The sequence below is a fragment of the Psammomys obesus genome, unplaced genomic scaffold (genome assembly GCF_907164565.1).
Source record: "Psammomys obesus unplaced genomic scaffold, mPsaObe1.curated_primary_1811, whole genome shotgun sequence".
Classification (NCBI taxonomy): Eukaryota; Metazoa; Chordata; class Mammalia; order Rodentia; family Muridae; genus Psammomys; species Psammomys obesus.
The window spans coordinates 20,330,796-20,349,375 of NW_026596095.1; the positions used below are offsets into that span (position 1 = coordinate 20,330,796).

General features: G+C 38.8%; 2 protein-coding genes across 6 annotated transcripts in view; one reads left to right on the forward strand and one right to left on the reverse strand.

Moving 5' to 3' along the window:
* The window catches only part of Gstcd (glutathione S-transferase C-terminal domain containing), a 98,563-nt gene extending 97,669 nt beyond the window's left edge, over positions 1-894 (reverse strand). For all 3 annotated transcript variants that reach the window (XM_055628263.1, XM_055628264.1, XM_055628262.1), the window contains exon 1: positions 670-894. The gene's annotated coding sequence lies outside the window, so the exon portion shown is untranslated. The remainder of the gene's footprint in view (positions 1-669) is intronic.
* Positions 895-944: 50 nt separating this feature from the next.
* Ints12 (integrator complex subunit 12) lies at positions 945-17,270 on the forward strand. Of its 3 annotated transcripts, none has more exons than XM_055628300.1 (7): positions 945-1,058; positions 5,990-6,154; positions 7,573-7,725; positions 9,778-9,962; positions 11,795-11,954; positions 14,709-14,855; positions 16,577-17,270. In XM_055628300.1, exons 2-7 carry the CDS (start codon positions 5,999-6,001, stop codon positions 17,159-17,161), a joined length of 1,386 nt encoding a protein of 461 aa, XP_055484275.1. In that variant the 5' UTR covers positions 945-1,058; positions 5,990-5,998; the 3' UTR covers positions 17,162-17,270. The 3 variants fall into 3 exon arrangements, with proteins under 3 accessions (XP_055484275.1, XP_055484276.1, XP_055484277.1); XM_055628301.1 differs by lacking the exon at positions 945-1,058 and adding an exon at positions 1,331-1,385; XM_055628302.1 differs by lacking the exon at positions 945-1,058 and adding an exon at positions 7,461-7,491 and having other exon boundaries at positions 6,102-6,154.
* The last annotated feature ends 1,310 nt before the right edge of the window (positions 17,271-18,580 follow it).

Consider the following 18,580-nt stretch of genomic DNA (forward strand, 5'->3'; position numbering starts at 1 on the left):
AGCAATCATGTGGTACGAAATACATTAGTCCATATTTTTCTGACCTTAAGGAATTTATGGGCAGAAATTGGGTGATGGACATGTCAGGGGATGGGAGTCATGTAATTCCCAAGCCAAAACTGGGTCGTATGTGTTTGAGTATCTTTTTTTTTTTTTTTAACCAAAGCAATTTCCATGCAAGCCTATCTCAAATTTTCTGTTCCAAATTAATAATGGAAGAGAAACGCTGCTTTGATGAGGACAAATGTAAGCAAACGTCCCCAAATCCGGCAAGCCCACTGGGAGTCACTGTAAAACAGTGTCCACGCACAGCGTCCAATCAGGAAGGGCTTGCCCTGGCCAACTACGTCTTGGGGAAAAGTTGAAGTGTGCTCCCAGGGGTCTCCCCGCCGCACCTAACGACTACGCAAACCCTCACAACGCCAAGCTGCCCTGCAAGCTCGACCCACGCACGAAGCAGACGGCAGGAACAGCTCGCGGCCGAGCGGCCCACGCGGCTCAGCGGCACCGACGCGCAAAGTCGGCGGTGAACGCGCGGCTGGGAAACTCTCCGGGGCTGCGAGCCCTCCTCTGCCCCACCTTCGCCCCCACGCCCAGCCCCGCCGACCTCCGAGGGACCGCGCGGTCCTCGCGGGTGGCGGGGGCCAGCAGCCCGAGCGCCCTCCTTACCTGGTCGCAGGGGCGCGGCCAGGCAGGGAGGGCGCGAGAGCGTGTGCGGGCGACGCGGGCCGCCGCGCCTTCCCGCCCGGCCCGAGCCGGGACTCCGAGGCTACTTCTGGAAGCCGCGGCCCGACGAGCCCTCGCCTCCAGGGAAACCCCGAAGGTGGAAGTTCAAAAAAAACTATCCAGAGGCCGCGTGTCTGGGCAGTCCCCCGCCCTCCGTCATTCATAATCCGGCGGACCGGAAGGGGCGTTTCGTCACTTCCGGCTGTCTCACTAGGAAACGTTCCCCTCCCGACCTGTTGCGGGAACCTTTGTGTCTCTCTCCCGAGGCTGGGTAGGGCGGGGACGGGTTCGAAGAGAGCTGCCGGGAACGGACCGAGTGGCGGGGCGGAGCGGTGAGTTGTGACGAGGGTCCCCGCTTCCTGGCGCCTCGGCGAGGCTCGAGACCCCGCGAGGGGCTGCGGAGTGGAGCTCCGTGGGGTGTGGGTCTCCTCCCTACCGGAGGGTAGACCTCATAATTTGCGGGCAGTTGCGTGCCTCCCCCTGACCGCTCCTCTTTCTCTGTGAGGACTGTGACTCGGAGGCTGCTGTGGACCGAGGACGCGGCCCCGGCGTCCGGGTCCGTGGAACTGCTCAGACCTCGGTCGAAGGGTTCCGGAGACGTCTCCACGGCTCCCGCTTTACAGCTCCCTTGCTAGCTCCCGCGTCAAGGACTTTTCCCTGTACGAGGCCGCCTGGGTGTTCCATCAGAGGGCTCGCATTCCTAAGTGTCTCCTGCCTGTCTCTTTTCAGCTTCTGTAGCGCTTGGTTTGTTTTGAATTGGGTTGTGGGATTTTTGTTTTGTTTTTTAAATCTCCTGTTCCAGACATACCCGAGAACCAAGTACTCAGTGGGAAGGGGGAAAAAGTTTATTGGAAAGGATTACAAAATCTTGTAAAGACAGGAATGGGATAGTAATCTTAGTAAAAAGTCAGTTTCCTTTATTTCCTGCACGACCAAATGATTGACTTTGAACTTTGTTTGAAACTAGCAGGCACAATGAAACAGATCAAAAGAAAGCATATGTTTAGCCAGGGTGTTTTTTTTTTTTTTGTTTGTTTGTTTTTTTCAGGGACGTAACAGAAGCCTTGAAAAGTGACATTCTAGCAAAAACGCAGTTCATTCAATACATATTTAAGAACACCTGTTAAATTCTAATTGCCAGGGAGATAACTGCACCCCTCACTACGTACACCTGTGCGCTCAGAGAAGCTCTACTCCAGTGAGATGAATGAGTTAAAGACAGGTGAAAGAATAGAAAAGAAAGTAAATTTGCATAGAAACAAGAACATTAGACTTTGATGATTTAATCGAATAATAATCTAGCCATTGTTTGCCGAGTAAGCGAAATAAGAGAAACAAAGAGTCAATGCTTAAGAAAGTGAGAGAAAACCATAGGGAGTCATCTGCCTAGAGATGGTAGTTGAAAATAAGATGCTTATGATTGCCGAAGGACATATTGGTAGTGAAACTAAAGCGGGGGATCCCAGGAACAATAGTAAGAACAGCAGAAATAAGATGAGCCAGGGCAAGAATGGGTCACAAATAGAAAAAAAAGAAAAAGAAAAGTTAAAGTAGAGCAATGCAAAGAAAGTTTTATACTTGGTCTTAAAATAAGGAATGTGACTCCAACAAAGTAGAGAAATAGAAGGTGACTTGTGAAGGGAAAGCTAGACTTAAAACTGGCTAGGAGAAATAGAGGTACAAGTGGTTCCACTGGGGTCATGTTCAATAGGATTCCTTAGGAAGATAGCCAGGTTAAACGTGGAAAGGAGTGGGTTTGAAAGAGAAGTTTATGTTCACTGGCAAAAGGTGAGATCTTCAGGACAGCAGTTCTTAAACTGCAAATTAAATCTGGATTGTCTGATTTCACCCCCCAGAGTTTTTTTCTTCTGTAAATTAAGGGTTAGAAACCAAAAGTTTGCACTTCTAACATGTTTGCAAGAGATGCCTGTGCAGTTGCACAAGGTCATTGATAGTTTCAAAGTAATAGTAATTTTCTTATGTCTCCTTGTTCTAAACAACATGTTTTTAAAATAATCTCACAATAACATACTCTTTGGTCTATCTTCCTGTTCTTTATTTACATGCACATAACTTTTATTGTATGCCACCTAGCTGTCTCTGTTTGGTTTGAGAAAGAAGTTTGAGTAAGAAAGTGTCAATAAAGAAGCAGCACAGGGGACAGCTGAAGCCACCATCAATTCAGAGGACATATGATATGAGAAGGAAGGAAGGAAGGAAAAAGGGAGAAAATTAAGCAAGAAAAAAGCTTAGCTATGTACCTCAAATAAATTCTTGAGTAAAGACAGTGGAAAAAAGAAAGGAAGATGTAATTTGAAAAGGAGGGAGGCTATTGATTGTAGTCAAAGAGATTAGGTATGGCACTCTTTACATTTTACTTGCTAAAGATAAAGTTCTTACCATTAAAGCACTAAATAAAATTATAAAAAGTTTCAGAAGATCATAATATATGCTAAATTAAAGGTAATGACAGGGAGAGAGAAAGAAGAGCCTGTAATTATAGCAGTGGAGATGCAGGTGGGAGGTTAGTAAATGGAGTCACGGAATTTCTAAAATCACTAGATTTTAGATACCATTATAGCCTTTCAGATGGAACAAGTCAAAGGAACACTACCTTGTAGGAGGCTATAAAATGTAACTTCATTAGTAAGACCAAGAAAGTGCTTGAGGAAAAAGTAGAAAAAAATAGGGGGATGTGTTAATGAGGGGGCTGTTAATAAAGTTAGCATGGGGATGGAGAAGGGCTGGCTGAATGAAAACAGTGGATGGATTGCAAAATGACTATTTGTACTTTAAAAACTCATGATGTGTAAGGAGAAATTTAAAGTCTGGTAGATAGTTAGAGCAGTGGTCTCCAAACTTCTTATTCCGTGAGTTTAAAACCAAGCACTCTTATAACCACACATATCACGTCCTATCACACTCCTCCATGGGCACCACAGGGTTTGAAGGATCTGAGTAATTTATGGCAGGGGTGCAAAGCATGTCAAGTCTTTTATAGAAGGAACTGACTCCGAGCATTTCATTAGAATATTGTTGTTGACAGTTTCTATAGTCTTACACCTTATGCCACCTAATCTGTAGTCATTTTGTTAGTGAAGACAGAAAAACATAACAGTATTTTGCCTCCATTTTTAAGAAAAATAATTAAAGTAGTGCTTCTGTCATATTGTAAAGATTTGTGTAGGCACCAGCTCTTTGCCAGTATCCTGTGAAACAGACTGTTCCGGGTTAAATAACTTGTATGTCTGTAGCTATATAAATTAGGAGGGGTCTATAGCTGGGATACAAAGTGAATAAACTCTAATTAATAATAAAAAGACAATAAAAACAAAAATAAATAAATTAGGTCATAGATTAGACTGTCTTGTAGAATCTGGAACAACAGGTTTACTTCTTTAATCATGGAAGTTACATTAAATTATTTTTCCTCTTAAGTACTTTTTAAAATAATCCTCCTAAACTTATTGTTCTTTAGAGATAATATATGTAATATAATTTAAAGCAGCAATAGAACCTCCTCAATTTTGTTAACTTCTTACTAATATAACTATTTGAATATAGTTACTTTTTTCATTGTAGTAATAGCCTTCAGACTCCATTACCTAAGTAATTCAGAGAGATGATATTTTAATACAGCATAGAATTAACAATAATTTTGATCATAAAAATTATAATACCTTTTTAGGACCTTATCAAGAGCTGTGTGGGTGTGTGTGTGTCTGTGTCTGTCTGTGTTCTGTTGACAGAGTTGGCAGGGAAAAAAGACAAAAAAAGGAGAAGGAAGGAAAGAAATATGTTTTCAACCTGTGCTTTTATATGCCAAGTTTCAGCCTGCCGAAGTTTTAATGGTATTATAAACCCCTGAAAATGGGAGATTATTGTGGAATTGGTGAGATCTTTAACTGTAGCCCTATAACTGTGTTGCATTATTATGCCATTAAACTTAAGGATAGAAGAAGATTTAAAACCTTAGTATATTGATTAAAGGATTGAACACCAAAAATATATTTTTATTTTAATAATTCTTTGCCTGGAAGGGATTTGGAAAAATGACAGCCAGAAGTAGAACCACCTGATAACACTGGTATTAACTGAAAATAAAACTTGACTGTTGAGAATTTTGCAGACCTTTGATGTGTGGCTCTACTCTCTGGCATGTTGTTTAAGCACCTTAGGACAGCAAGCATTATAAGACCAAAGAGATCCATGTAGTAGGTAAGGATCATCATTCAGAGACCTTGCTTTTGAGAGCTAGCTTAATGCAAGAGATCCCTCAATCTATGTGATATAATAAGATTACCAATAATATGTTTTCTGGGACATTAAAAATTGCAGAGAAATAAGGAGGAGGAAAAAGTGTACAGAAACAAAACAGCAGTGACTTCTACGGTGGACCTGTTAGCCATTATCTTCCTGTGTCTATCCTTGCCCCGCTCCCCCGTGAACACCAAATCTCTATTTTTGTGGTAAATATAAGATTTGAAATGAGACATTTTGATGTTGAGTAAACTTGACTTAAAAGCAGGCTAGTTGTGTGTCATAAGTTACAGACATATCGTTAGAGATACTAGAAAGGTACTCTGCGATTAACTGCCCTTATCAGGTGTGGTGGCACACACCTCCAAACTCTACAGTGCGGAGCTGGAGGCGGGAGGATCACAAACTGTCCTGCCTGAGTGTATAGGGAGAGCCTGTCTCAAAATGTGGTGGACTAGATAGATATTACACGGAGGTTCGGGTGCCTTCAAGATTCGGCCTCTCCTGTAATCCGCCGCCATGGCTGAGAAAGGCAGTGCTGCTGGAGGGGTGGTGAACGTCAGCCCTGCTCCAGGAGAGGTGCTGCAGACTGTCCTCATCCACCACGGCCTCACATGTGGCATCTGAAGCTGCCAAAGCCTAGACAAGCGCCAGGCCTGTCTTCGTGTGCTTGCATCCAACTGTGATGAGCCCATGTACTGCAAGCTGGTGGAGGCGCACTGTGCTGAGCACCAAATCGACCTGATTAAGGTTGATGACAACAGAAAACAGGGCAGTGGGTAGGCCTCTGTAAAATCCATGGAGAGGTGCAGCCATGGAAAGTGGTTGCAGTTGTGCAGTGGGTAAGGACTATAGCCAAGGATGTCACCAAGGAGTTCTTGAAGTGCAAGAAATTAATAAGTAAAAATTTGTTTTTGGCTCATTTGAAAACAAAACAGGTAAAAATTGGGATATATAATTATACACTGCCTAAATTACTCTTTTTTTTTTTTTTTTAATTCAGGTGTTTGCCATGGCTGCTACAGTGAACTTGGAACTTGATCCCATCTTTCTGAAAGCACTAGGTTTCTTACACTCAAAGAGTAAAGATTCTGCTGAAAAGCTAAAAGCTTTGCTCGATGAGTCTTTGGCTCGGGGCATTGACTCAAGTTATCGTCCATCTCAAAAGGTACTTGGCTGAATACAAAGCTTGGAAAGAGTTCTGAGTGCTTCCGTGATAGCTTTTAGATTATCTTGAAACATCCTCTGTCTTCTATTCTTTAACTTTGTTCTCTTCCTTCAAGCTTTCAAAGAGCTATCAAGAAATGGTATTTAGGTGTAGAACACTGGTTCTCAACCTGTGGGTTGCAACCCCTTCATAGAGGTTGGCCAAGACCATCTCAAAACACAGGTATTTTACATTACGATACGTAACAATAGCAACAAATAATTTTATGGTTGAGGGCCACCATAACATGAGGAACTGTTGTAAAGGGTCACAGCTTTAGGAAGGTCTAGAAGATATGCTGTTTTTACTACCTGGTATATAAGAAAAAACACTTCTTGCAATTTAATTTCCAGTTCTTTATATAATTACTTTTTAGGCTGTTAAAGGTATCCAAACTTATTTCTCATTGTTCTCTAAAGTTTTAAGGATAAAAATATAAATAGCATAGGAATTTTTCAACAAAGTGAATTAAATATGGACAAGATAATATAAGAATTGTAGTCGCCAAACCTATGTGGCCCCATTATAGATAGTGAATGGCAACATTATGTGACAAGAATGTGTTCTAGAGTCAGGAAAACCTTTTGAAAGTCCAGTTTACCTCTTGTAGTTTCAAATTACATGCTTTCAAATTTTACGGTGTCTAATTAGGACCTTTTCTAAGTGGTTTGTGGGTATAATGATTTTTTGTTGTAATGGTGCCTTGAAATAAGTATTGCCTATTCTTCTCACTTCATAGTGGGGAAACTGAGTTATCTGGTAACTTTATTTCACTGAACCTTGGCAAAATGAGACTAAGACTATTTTGTGGAGTTGTAGAAATTACAACAAAATAAGCCAGCCAGAGTAGTGTCCACCAGCCACAAAATGGCTCTCAGCAAGAATCTTTTACTGTTGTATTTCTGAAACCCAGCCACCCAGGTATGGGGACACAGCTTCCTCCTGAGAGAGGAGACGGAACGTCTGGCCAGCTTGAGTCTAATCAGAATCTGACGCCTAAGATGCGTCCACACCCAGGTTCAGTGCCCACAGCTTTTTAGGGTATAAACTTGCAAGAGAGTCTGAGTGGTAATGGATATGTGGTTGCAGTGCTGGCCTCGTGGACACACTATTCACCAAAACATCAAATAGGTGCTGGTTTTGTGATAGCTGTTTCTTAGTAAGGCTGTGGTAGGAAAGAGTGTTACATTGACTATAATGTGGTATCTTGGGTTTTAACTGAAAATTGTTTAGGTTATTCCTTTTTACGTTTTTTTCTTTTTTTCAGGACCGGGGATTGAGCCTGGACTTTGTACATGGTAGGCAAGTGCCCTACCACTGAGCAGCCCTTCTATTTTGAATAAAATGAACACCTCTTACCTTTTTATTTTATCCTTTAGGATGTGGAACCACCCAAAATTTCAAGCACAAAAACTCTTTCTATCAAGCAAGAGCCCAAAGCATCATCTAGTCTCCCTTCTGCCAATAGTAATGGCAAAGTCCTCACAGCTGAAAAGATAAAGAAGGAAGCTGAGAAGAGACCTGCCGATAAGGTAAGGTTTAGTTTTAGCTAATTTTATCAAAGGATGAACCACTTTCATAGGCAGAAGGAGTATCTTGCATCTACTTCTTTATGTAGCAATGAGTCTAGCTATGTAATGATCACTCTGTAAAAATACTTTGATAGCTGGAGATGTTGAACTTTTAAAAAGTGTGTGGAATCTAGAAACATATCTGACAGTTGACTTGAGATAGTTGCTATCAAGCATTTGCACCCCAGGGAATACTATTAATCCATAACTCTGGCTGCAATAGTTGTTTTGAAAAGTAAAACTGAGAGACTCCAGATGTGACTAAACTCGAACTGTGTCACAGTGAGAAAGCTACAGCCAATTCCTGATTGTGTATTTTGGGTAATTTTTGTAAATGGTAGTCAAAGTAGCAACTAACAAAAAATGCACTGAAAATGTGTTCAGTAGCCCTTGCCTCAAGTGAGGCTTATTGTCCCATGTTTTCATACTATCACTGAATAATAGATATTCATGGACATTGCATTATCTTTGTGTTTTTATACTTACACAATTGTTATTATACTGTTTATATGTCATTTAGTTACTTTTCTTCACTCAACAGTGTTTTAAGTTTTTATTACATTAATATATTTATAGGAATGTGAGGCACTTGTGCCACAGGTGTGTCTGGAAGCCAGAGAAAACTAGAAGGAAACTCCCTTTCTAGCAAGTGTGTCTTGCTTAAATTCAGGTCATCAGTTTGGTAGCAAATGCGTTTACCCACTGAACAGTGACTGTGGCCAGACAGTGTGATTTTGAAATTTATGTTGGTTTGTGTAGGCCTTAGTTGTTTTCTTTTGTTTTGGTTTTTTTTTTTTTTTTTTTTTTTTTTTTAGCTACTATTAACAATCATTCTATGAGTAAATAAATTTCCCGGTTACTTTACTAGTAAGCATCCAGATTTCTCTTTTTTCTTTATTACAGTATAGCTTCAATGAGGTATTTACGTATTTCTGTGACCTTGTTAAGTTTTATAAGCCATATACCTATAAGTGTATGTGAAGATATTATATATATTTATTATTACTAGAAATAGCAAATTGCCAACCAAAATATACCTTTGCCAAAAATCTTTAAAATTTCTATATTCTCTACATATTTTCAGAATTTAATTTTTGTGAATCCAACAGAGTTTACCAGTAGCTTTCATATCTTAAAATTGCCAGAATTAGCTTTGAAGCAAATATGGCAATGCATTAAGTGTAGGTAGGAAGAGAACTCATTCATTACTTTTTTCATATAGCTTGAATAGTCCTAATCACAATTAAACCATTTTTTGCACATAAATGTGTATAGTGTGTGTTCCTATATATGTGTGTTTATGTGTAGGCACATATACATGTGTGTGCAGATGCTCAAAGTCAGAGTTAACAGTGAAAATCCTCGTACTCACTCTCTTTTTACTGAGGCAGGGTCTCTGGCTGATCCCAGAGCTCACTAATTCCAGCTAATGCAGTTAACTGGCCAACTGCCACCTCTGTGCCTACTCTTACATGGGTTTTAGGGATCCAAACTCTTGACCCTTCATGCTTGTACGGCAGGCACCTTATTCAGTGAGCCATCTCATTAGCCCGAAAGTCTTTAGTTTGATTTTGTTTTAAATAACCATATTAGTCCAAACATCTTGAATGAGAAAAAAAAAAATAGTATACTCATTGAATTTCCAGAATTCTTTAGTATCTATAATGCAAAGGGAAATACAGATATTTATTATACTACTCTGATTTTTTTTTATATCTTGCTAGTTTAACATACTAATTGTAAATTATCTTTTTTAATTTAATTTTTGAGAATTCGATATAGGAGGATTGTATTTACATAATTTCCCCCCTTCTTTTCTCCCCTTTATTCCTCCCATGACTCCAACTCAAATTGTAGTTAAGATTCTTCTACTGGTCTTCAAAGTATTTAACTCTCCCTGTGTGTGAGAAATGACTAGGAAGTGAACTTAGTCATCTGTTGTCCTCTTTTCTGTCAGTGATTTAGAGTTTATGCTATGTCACTTTCATGATTTCTTATCACCTGGTCTTCTAGATGAAAGATGTCACTGAAGGAGTTGACATTCCAAAGAAGCCTAGATTAGAGAAAGCAGACACACGGTCCTCTCCTATCACGGTCCAGACCAGCAAGGATTTAGCCATGGCTGACCTCTCTAGCTTTGAAGAAACTAGTGCTGACGATTTTGCCATGGAAATGGGACTGGCCTGTGTTGTTTGTCGGTAAGTTATACTTATCACAGGTTGTTTTGTTTTTTGTTTCTTTTGTTTTTTATGTGCATTAGTGTGGAGGTGTCAGGGCCCTTGGAATTGGTGTTACAGACAGTTGTGAGCTGCCATGTGGGTGCTGGGAAATGAACCTGGCTCCTTTTGAAGAACAGTTAGTGCTCTTAACCACTGAGCCATCTCTCCAGCCATGTTTTTTTGTTTGTTTGTATGTTTTGGTTTTTTATTAAATATAATTTATTCACTTTGTATCCCAGCTGTAGCTCCCACCTCCATCCCCTCCCAATCCCACCCTCCCTTCTTCTTCTCCTATGCCCCTCCCCCAGTCTAATGATAGGGGAAGTCCTCCTCCCCTTCCATGGGACCCTAGTCTATCAGGTCTTAACAGGACTGGCTTCTTTGTCTTCCTCTGTGGACTGGTAAGCCTACTCCCTCCTCAGGTGGAGGCAATCAAAGAGCCAGCCCATGAGTTCATGTCAGAGATGGTCCCTGTTCCTATTATTGGGGAACTCTCTTGGACACTGAGCTGCCATAGGCTACTTCTGTGCAGGGGTTCTAAGTTATCTCCATGTACGCTCCTTGTTTGGAGTATCATTCTCAGAAAAGACCCCGTGTCCAAATTTTTTGGGTGTTTCTTTTTGTTATTGGTTTTTTTTTTTTTTTTTATTAATTACAGTTTATTCACTTTGTGTTTGTTTTTTTTTTTAAGAAGGATCAAACAACCTTTTCCAACTTTGTTTATTCCTGCATCTCAACCCCTAAAATCAAGTAGTTTGTTGGAAATTTTCTGTTTTGTTTTTATTATTTGGGATGAGGAACAAATAAATAGAATACACTTATAAACTACACATAAAACATTTTAACACCCTGAAGACTATTGGATAATTGATCTTTCAGACCTCAGCCACTTTAGTCTGTTGTATTGTAGTAATATACTGTCTTCATTCTTGAGTTCTAAAGGAAAATGATTATGCATTTTTTAAAGTGAGGAAGAATCCATTAGAAACCTCAATTCCATCTTTCTTTTTAAGCCGTATTTATAGCTTTTTTGTTTTTTCTGAATTGCTGATGGCACTTAAAAAATAAATTGGTACATGTCGTTTCTCAAAACACTACTACGTCTCTTTAAGAGTAGTGGAAATATATGTGACTAGTAGGTGCTCTTGAATGACATTTTAAAGTTAGAATGCATAATTACAGAAGCAGATAATTCTGCTTAGTAAAAGATACTTTGTTGTTGTTGTTTGTTTTTTGTTTTTTTTTTTATAAATAATTTCTGTGACTGTTCTAATAAGAATGTTAACTTCTACTATATAGGAACTAAGGAAATACAGGCTTTGTGACCCTTGCAGGAAATGAGTTGATGTGCTTCTGCATAAAACATTTGTTTCCACATATATTGTATATTTTACCCCAACTGCTATGAAAATTAGCATCTCGTAAATGAATATTATAGAAGTACTGACATGGAGAGACCTAGTGACTGTTTCATTTTGTCAGAACGCATAGTATAATATGCTAAGCATGTGGTGATGCCTTTTTTGATACACTTGCTATTTCATTCTGTTCAGATTTATATACATTGATCAGATATATATATATCAAACATCATAAATTAGAGTAAATGATTAGAGGTAATCATCTTTAGATAACTTTTGGTTTTTCTTCCTTCCTTCCTTCTTCCTTCCTGCCTTCTTCCTTCCTTCCTTCTTGGGGTTCTTTCTGGGATTCTTTCTCCTTATCATAACAAGTTTTACCAGAAGAATGTGGAAGTAACTGTAAATTGTATGTTGAAGAAACTATAGTGTTTAATGCACTATTTTTCTTAGACAAATGACGGTGGCATCTGGAAACCAATTAGTAGAATGTCAAGAGTGCCATAACCTCTACCACCAAGACTGCCATAAACCCCAAGTGACAGACAAAGAAGTAAATGACCCTCGCCTGGTGTGGTACTGTGCCCGATGTACCAGACAAATGAAGAGAATGGTAAGAATAACACTACATTTCAGAATGAAAATTAGGACATTTAGCATACTGAAAATAATACTGAAAAGTTTTAAGTGTTTGCATATATATTATTTGTATGGATGTATGTTGCTATGCCCAAATCCCAGAGCATGTTATGCATGTCTTCCTCTATTTACCTTTTAGTCTACCCCAATTTAAAGAGACACGATTCAAGACACACAAAAGATATTTTTACAAGCATGACACTGTAATTACAAACAATTTATAATACCATGAAGCACAGGGGTGAGTTACAAAGCCCCAGTCTTTGTTGAGTCGGCTAAAAAAAAACAAAAACAGAAAAGAGCGGTTTCTGAGTGGGTAGAAACCATGGATCTCACAGGTGTTCAGGGGCCTCTGTCTACCTGTGGTGCTTGGATCTGATCATCTAGAACAGTTACTTCACTCTATCCGTTTATATTTCTCAGTGGCCTTCAGTTCCTTCCAAAGCAAAGTTGTAGTACATGTATATAATGAGCTGCACGGCACCTACAAGCATGCATATGCTCTGCCTTCACCCATGTTTGCCTTTTAAGCAGCTTGTCCTGCTTCACCATGCAGGAAGGAATGCTGCTCACTGGCTTCCTTTTCAGTCATGTGCAGCTGACTTTCTTCTTCAGCCCAGGCCCTCCTGCTTGAGAGTGGTGCTGCCCACCCTGGGCTAGGCATCCCATATTAATCTTAATCAAGGCAATCTCTCACAGACATTACCGCAGGCCATTCTGGTCTGGCAAGTTCTCAGTTCAGGTTCCTTCTTTTCAGGTGACTCCAGTTTGTGTTAAATTGACAATAACCAGCACAGTAATTATGTTTTTTATTATTACGATTATTTTGGAGGTTCTGGGAATCAAGGTAAGTATTATTATCAGCACTTAACATCATGAGATCTTAGGCTAGTTTCTTACATAATCACAACTCATCCTCATAAACCCACCTTTGAAACAGGTGGTACTGCCACTGTTTCGCAGGTGAAAGAAATGAGGCTCGTAGGCATTTATGGTTTACCTGTAGTAACACAGCTTGGAAAGTAATGAGCAGGGATTCAGCCTTTGTTTTGTTTGATACTTAAAAGCTGTTTCAATCATTGCTCTACACTGCGTACATAGCTAGATTGTTCACACGTTAAACACTTAAGAATCTGAAAAATAACTAAAATTTATAAGAGAATATAGTAGCATGGTTTGTCATAAAATAAAGTCAGTTACTGGTCAAAATAAAACTGATAATGCTTAGGAAAAATGAATAAAATTTTCCCTAGATAACATGGAAATTTATATTTATAAACTTTCTCTAAGGATTAAATTCACTAGTGTGAAAAATCTCAAAGATTTATTACTTATGCATGAATAATTCTTTCCTTCTCATTCAGTGTTTAAAACCATGCAAATTACATGAGTTGTTTTTAACTCACCTTTAGTAACTTAAAAACTTATACCTGAACCCCAGGAAAAAATATGTAAGTCTTTGGTTAACCATAAAAAGAGATAAAGTGTACTATTTAATGAGTGATGCTAACTATATGCATCCATGACTGTCCCCAGTTTCTATGAATTCAGCATTTACGCATTCAGTCTACTCTGGATTGAAAATAGATGTTGACGAAAGCCATCTGTACAAAGCATGTACAGGCTTGTTTCCCTTCTCTTATTTCTAAAGCAATTTAATGAAGAGCTGTTTATGTGGTATTTACATTTTAGTGACCTAGAGATGAGTTATTATCCACAGAGGTCTTCAGGAGGTTATCTATGAATACAGTATTTTCCCCTAGTGCTGTAGATGGAACATGCTAGGCTACTTATAAAGTGTGCTTTATAACTGGGTTGTATCCCCCAACTTTTAGGAGTATTTTGTTTTGGTGTGTGTGTGTGTGTGTGTGTGTGTAAGAGAGAGAGCGAGCGAGCTGAAAACTTTTTTGAAAAGGTATTTTGTTTTAGAGAGAAAGAGAACAACAAGCTTATGGAGGTGGTTCTGTCCCTCCGCCTTTACATGGGTTTCAGGGGTTGAACTCTTTACCCAGTCAGCCCCCAACCCTTAGGGGTTCTTTTCTTTCATTTGTTTGCTTGCTTTTTGAGACAAGATCTCAATATGTCCACTGGCTGTTTTGGGACTCACTAGGCAGCCCAGGCTGGCCTTGAACTCTCAGAGACCCACATGATTCCACCTCCTAAATGCTGGGACTAATGGCATGTGCCACCAAGCTTGGTCAACCCATAAGTTTTTGAGACAAGGTCTTAGTGACTTATCAGGCTGACTGTGAACTTGTTTTATAGCCCAGACTGCTCCTCAACTACTAGTTTTGAATCAGATCCTCCTGAGTACTAAGATTGCAGACAGATGTCACTAGGCCCAGAAGCTAAGCTAGTTAAATCTAAGGAACTTGAACATCCACAGAATTTGGTGTTTGTCAGAGGTTCTGGAACCAGTCCTGTATGGATAAAAAAGGGTAGCTATACCAGTTTGTGAATTTTCTTTATTGAAAATAGGAGGGTTAGCTTGTTTGGTAGTATCTAACCAACCCTAATATGCATGATTGATAGTGTCATTAATTCAGAAACTATTAAGATCTATAACACTATTTGTTTGTTAATTATTTTTGTAGTCTCTACTTTCAGTATCATTACAATATCTTTTTAAGAACTGTTGCTACCATTTAAGGTTTATAATTTAATTCATTTTTAATTTTATGTTATTAATAAAATTTTTTGTTTATAATTTTTTTACTGATTTTCATAGGCTCAGAAAACTCAGAAGCCACCGCAGAAACCAGCACCCACTGTTGTTTCTGTGGCTCCAGCTGTCAAGGATCCATTAGTTAAGAAACCCGAAACCAAACTTAAACAAGAGACAACCTTCCTAGCATTCAAGAGAACAGAAGTTAAGGTAAAGTGTATCTGTTTTCATCTGCGTTAAATCTTGGTCTGGCTGACTGAAGGGAGTCACTTGGTAAAGTTCGCTAAGAAACTTCATTATTTGAATGACTGATGTTGGAATTCAAGGCAGCTCATCATTAATTAGATAGGAAAGGAGCATTTAGATCAGAAATTTACTTTCTGCATTGAAATACGAGACATTAGTACGTTTCCCAAGTTTGTGCTGTTTTACATCTGTGTTTCCTAGTTGTGTTCTATACAATCTGTCACTCTGTGGAACAGCACAGGCCACAGCAGTCATTAAAATAAAGTGTTCAACACATAGGTCTTGCTTTCTTGTCGATCCCTCATTGTGCATTAATCTTCAGCTGGTTCAGGTAAGTTTCCTGTGGTGAAGTTTGATGAAGGGTCATATAACCATCTAGCAGAGGGTTTCATGTTTTATAGAAAGGAAAGAAGAAGAAGAAAAAAGAAATTTTCAAACAGAAAATTAAGTTTGCCACACTGTGTCCTTTTGCTTTCTTTTTCTGTCACCAACTGTGTGTGTTCCAGGAATTCATGTTTTATAAGATGGTTTCCTAATCAGGTTATCATGACATAATTATATGATGCTATTATAAAAATTTGTGGTTTTCAGAACATGTGCAGAAACATTTTAACATCTGTCATCAAACAAAGGCCCCACAGCACTCTTACTTTGATTGCTTTTCTGGTTGTTAAAAGTACTTATTACACACAGTATTGAAGGCAACCTTGTAAGAGCTAAAGATGTTTCGCCAACTGTTTCATAAGAGTTCAATTCTAAAATATAAATAGGTATTCTAGCTATTTTATTACCATTTTATACATTATGTATTATTATTTTAAATACAGGATAGCCCTGTATCTGACTTCACCTTTGAGTGCTTTTCTGAGATCTTCTCAATATGAAGGTAGACAAAGAATGTGAGAGTGAACAAAAATCATCCTATGTGCTTAAAACAGTGTCACTTACAAGCTTCTCATCAGTCCAGGTAGGAAGGTGCTCAGAGAAGCTGAAATGTTACAGCCTTACAGATCATCCAGAAGTGTGAGCCTCCCCAAAATGCCACAGTACAGCCTGAGAGGCAGCTGTTAAAGTTGGCTATGCGAAAATGGTGTCTGCTACTATAGTTTCTAAGCACGTTTGTGAGCTCTTGCTAACATCCTCGGAGCTTACTTATCTGAGTATGCTTTGTGATGTAGTAGTGGTTGAAAGTTTTTGGCAACTTGGTTATTTTAAGTATTTTAGAGCATGTATATAGATTTAACAAGTCCACTCTAAATAACCATCGATTGATTTTTGTCTAAGATTTTTTCTCCTGAATATCTTGTATGCAAACAGTTTTACTCATTAAAAGTAGACTCCATTTGGATGGTCGTGAGCTAAGTGATATGTTCGGGGCTTGAAGAACTAAATCTGGTTCTCTGCTGTGGTTTGTGACTGAATCTAAAGGCAGTTCCAAAATAGAATGTCATGTATTTTCTTTGACATCATTAAAACAATGTGGCATTCAGGAACTTCAAATTATGTAGCATCCTCCCTGACTACAGAAACTCCCATGTGCTTTTCCAGTTCAGCGCCATAAGAACTTAATTTATCTATGTTGTCCAGATTGTCTACATCAAATATTAAAAATTTTATATTCAAATATATTATACAGGTGTTGATTATACTTCTCTAATGAAAGATTTATTTTTTTATTTTGTTAGCCATCCACAGTTATTTCAGGAAATTCTTCTAGTAACAACGTGTCCTCTTCAGTAACTAGTGGCCTAACTGGATGGGCAGCTTTTGCAGCCAAAACTTCTTCAGCTGGTCCATCAACAGCAAAATTGAGTTCAACCGCACAGAACAATAGTGGAAAACCTGCTGCCTCAACAGCTAACCAGAAACCTGTGGGTTTGACTGGTCTAGCAACATCATCCAAAAGTGGAATAGGTTCCAAAATAGGTTCTGGTAACAGCACTAGCCCCTCTGTCCCATTAAAGCCACTTCCACCTCTAACCTTAGGCAAGACTGGACTGAGTCGCTCAGTTAGCTGTGATAATGTCAGCAAAGTAGGTCTTCCCAGTCCTAGTAGTTTAGTTCCTGGAGGCAGCAGCCAGTTGAGTGGGAATGGAAATAGTGCTGCATCAGGGCCCAGTGGAAGCACCACCAGCAAAACCACGTCTGAGTCCAGCAGCAATCCCTCAGCATCGCTTAAAGGTCCAACATCGCAAGAATCACAGCTCAACGCTATGAAGCGATTACAAATGGTTAAGAAGAAAGCTGCCCAAAAGAAACTTAAGAAGTAATTATGTCCAAATAGGTTTTTATATCACATTACTCTAAAGATTAAAAAAAAATCATTATTGGAACAAAAGATGTAACATACTGTAACTTAATAAAAATTTTATGATCAAATCTCTGTTGTTTATTACATTAAAACACTAATATTATTTAGCCAAACATGGATCTATTTATTTTAGTCTGTTTAGCATTTTAAATTTCCATAGTGTGTGAAAATAGTGATTATAATGACTGATTCATGAGAACTTCAGAAGATTGATGGCATATGCAGATGGCATATGCACTATGCACCTGGTAAAATACCTCAAGATTTAAATGTCCTGAAATAATGTACCTTATGGGGTGACAGGCATGACTCACTATAAAGTGTTCCAGTATTTTATAATTTTCTGAATGTTCAGTGTCGGTCATTAGCCTCATTTCAACTGATGTTCCCAACTGAACTTCTCAACTTCTCTCCAATTACTTCCTCTTTCATGAAAATTAATTTTGATAACTGATTTCCCTTACCCTCTCTATGATGTGTTCTTCATCACCTTACCATTTTCTTAGGAAGTTTTCTCCTCCATTAGATTATAAATGTTCCTGTCTTTCTAATGCAATATACTTTTCTCATGTTTCCCTCTTTCCATGCCTGGCCAGTGTAAGGATAAGTGCACATGTGAATATTTAATAAATGATGAGTTTTGGATCATCCTGGCTGCACATTCTGAGAATTACTGAGTATGTATTTCCAGATGGGAATTTATAACTAGTTTACTCATGGCTTCTTGACAGTAAAAGGACAGGCTGTTTTTATTGCCTCAACAATGTTGTAACATTTTAATGTAGTTATCTCAGTATAAAAGGAGCTCCTACCTAATGATTAGTTCTTGAGATTTCTGTTGAGTCAGAAAGTATTCATATGTCTTGAATATGGTGAGGATGCAGTTTGTCCCCTAAGGTTTCATGTCTTAGTAGCTTGGTTCCCAGTATGAAAGTGCAGTTGGTGGATGACAGGTACAGCCTGTTAGGGGATCAGAATGTCCTTGGGAAGGATTTATTAGCTCTCATGTGTCCAACAATTAGTTCTAGCAAGAGTGGGTGTTACAAGAAAGCTATCCTCAAAATTGACCCTTTGGTTTCTGTCATGGGAAAAGCTCTCCTCTGAACTCCAGGATCATGTGATCCTACATGAGGTGGGTGGTCCATGTAAGCTAATGAATTAGCCATCAGTTTACATAGGTATTCCAACAGCAAATAGAATGTTTTCTGTATCAGACCAATAAATGTATTATAGTGAAATGCAGCATCCTTTTTTTTTTTTTTACAATCAATACCTCAGTTTTTCCTAAAACAATCTTGTAATTTCCTATATTCACTGAGTAATATTTTATCACTCTCAACGTATGCTACAAAATCTAACCTCAATGTGTCTTCCTTTA

Coding starts and splice junctions, on each gene's coding strand:
- Ints12 (XM_055628300.1), top strand. CDS start 5,999: ATGGCTGCTACAGTGAACTTGGAACTTGATCCCATCTTTCTGAAAGCA. Junction 7,726..9,777: donor AGAAGAGACCTGCCGATAAG/GTAAGGTTTAGT, acceptor CTGGTCTTCTAG/ATGAAAGATGTCACTGAAGG. Junction 9,963..11,794: donor CTGGCCTGTGTTGTTTGTCG/GTAAGTTATACT, acceptor TATTTTTCTTAG/ACAAATGACGGTGGCATCTG.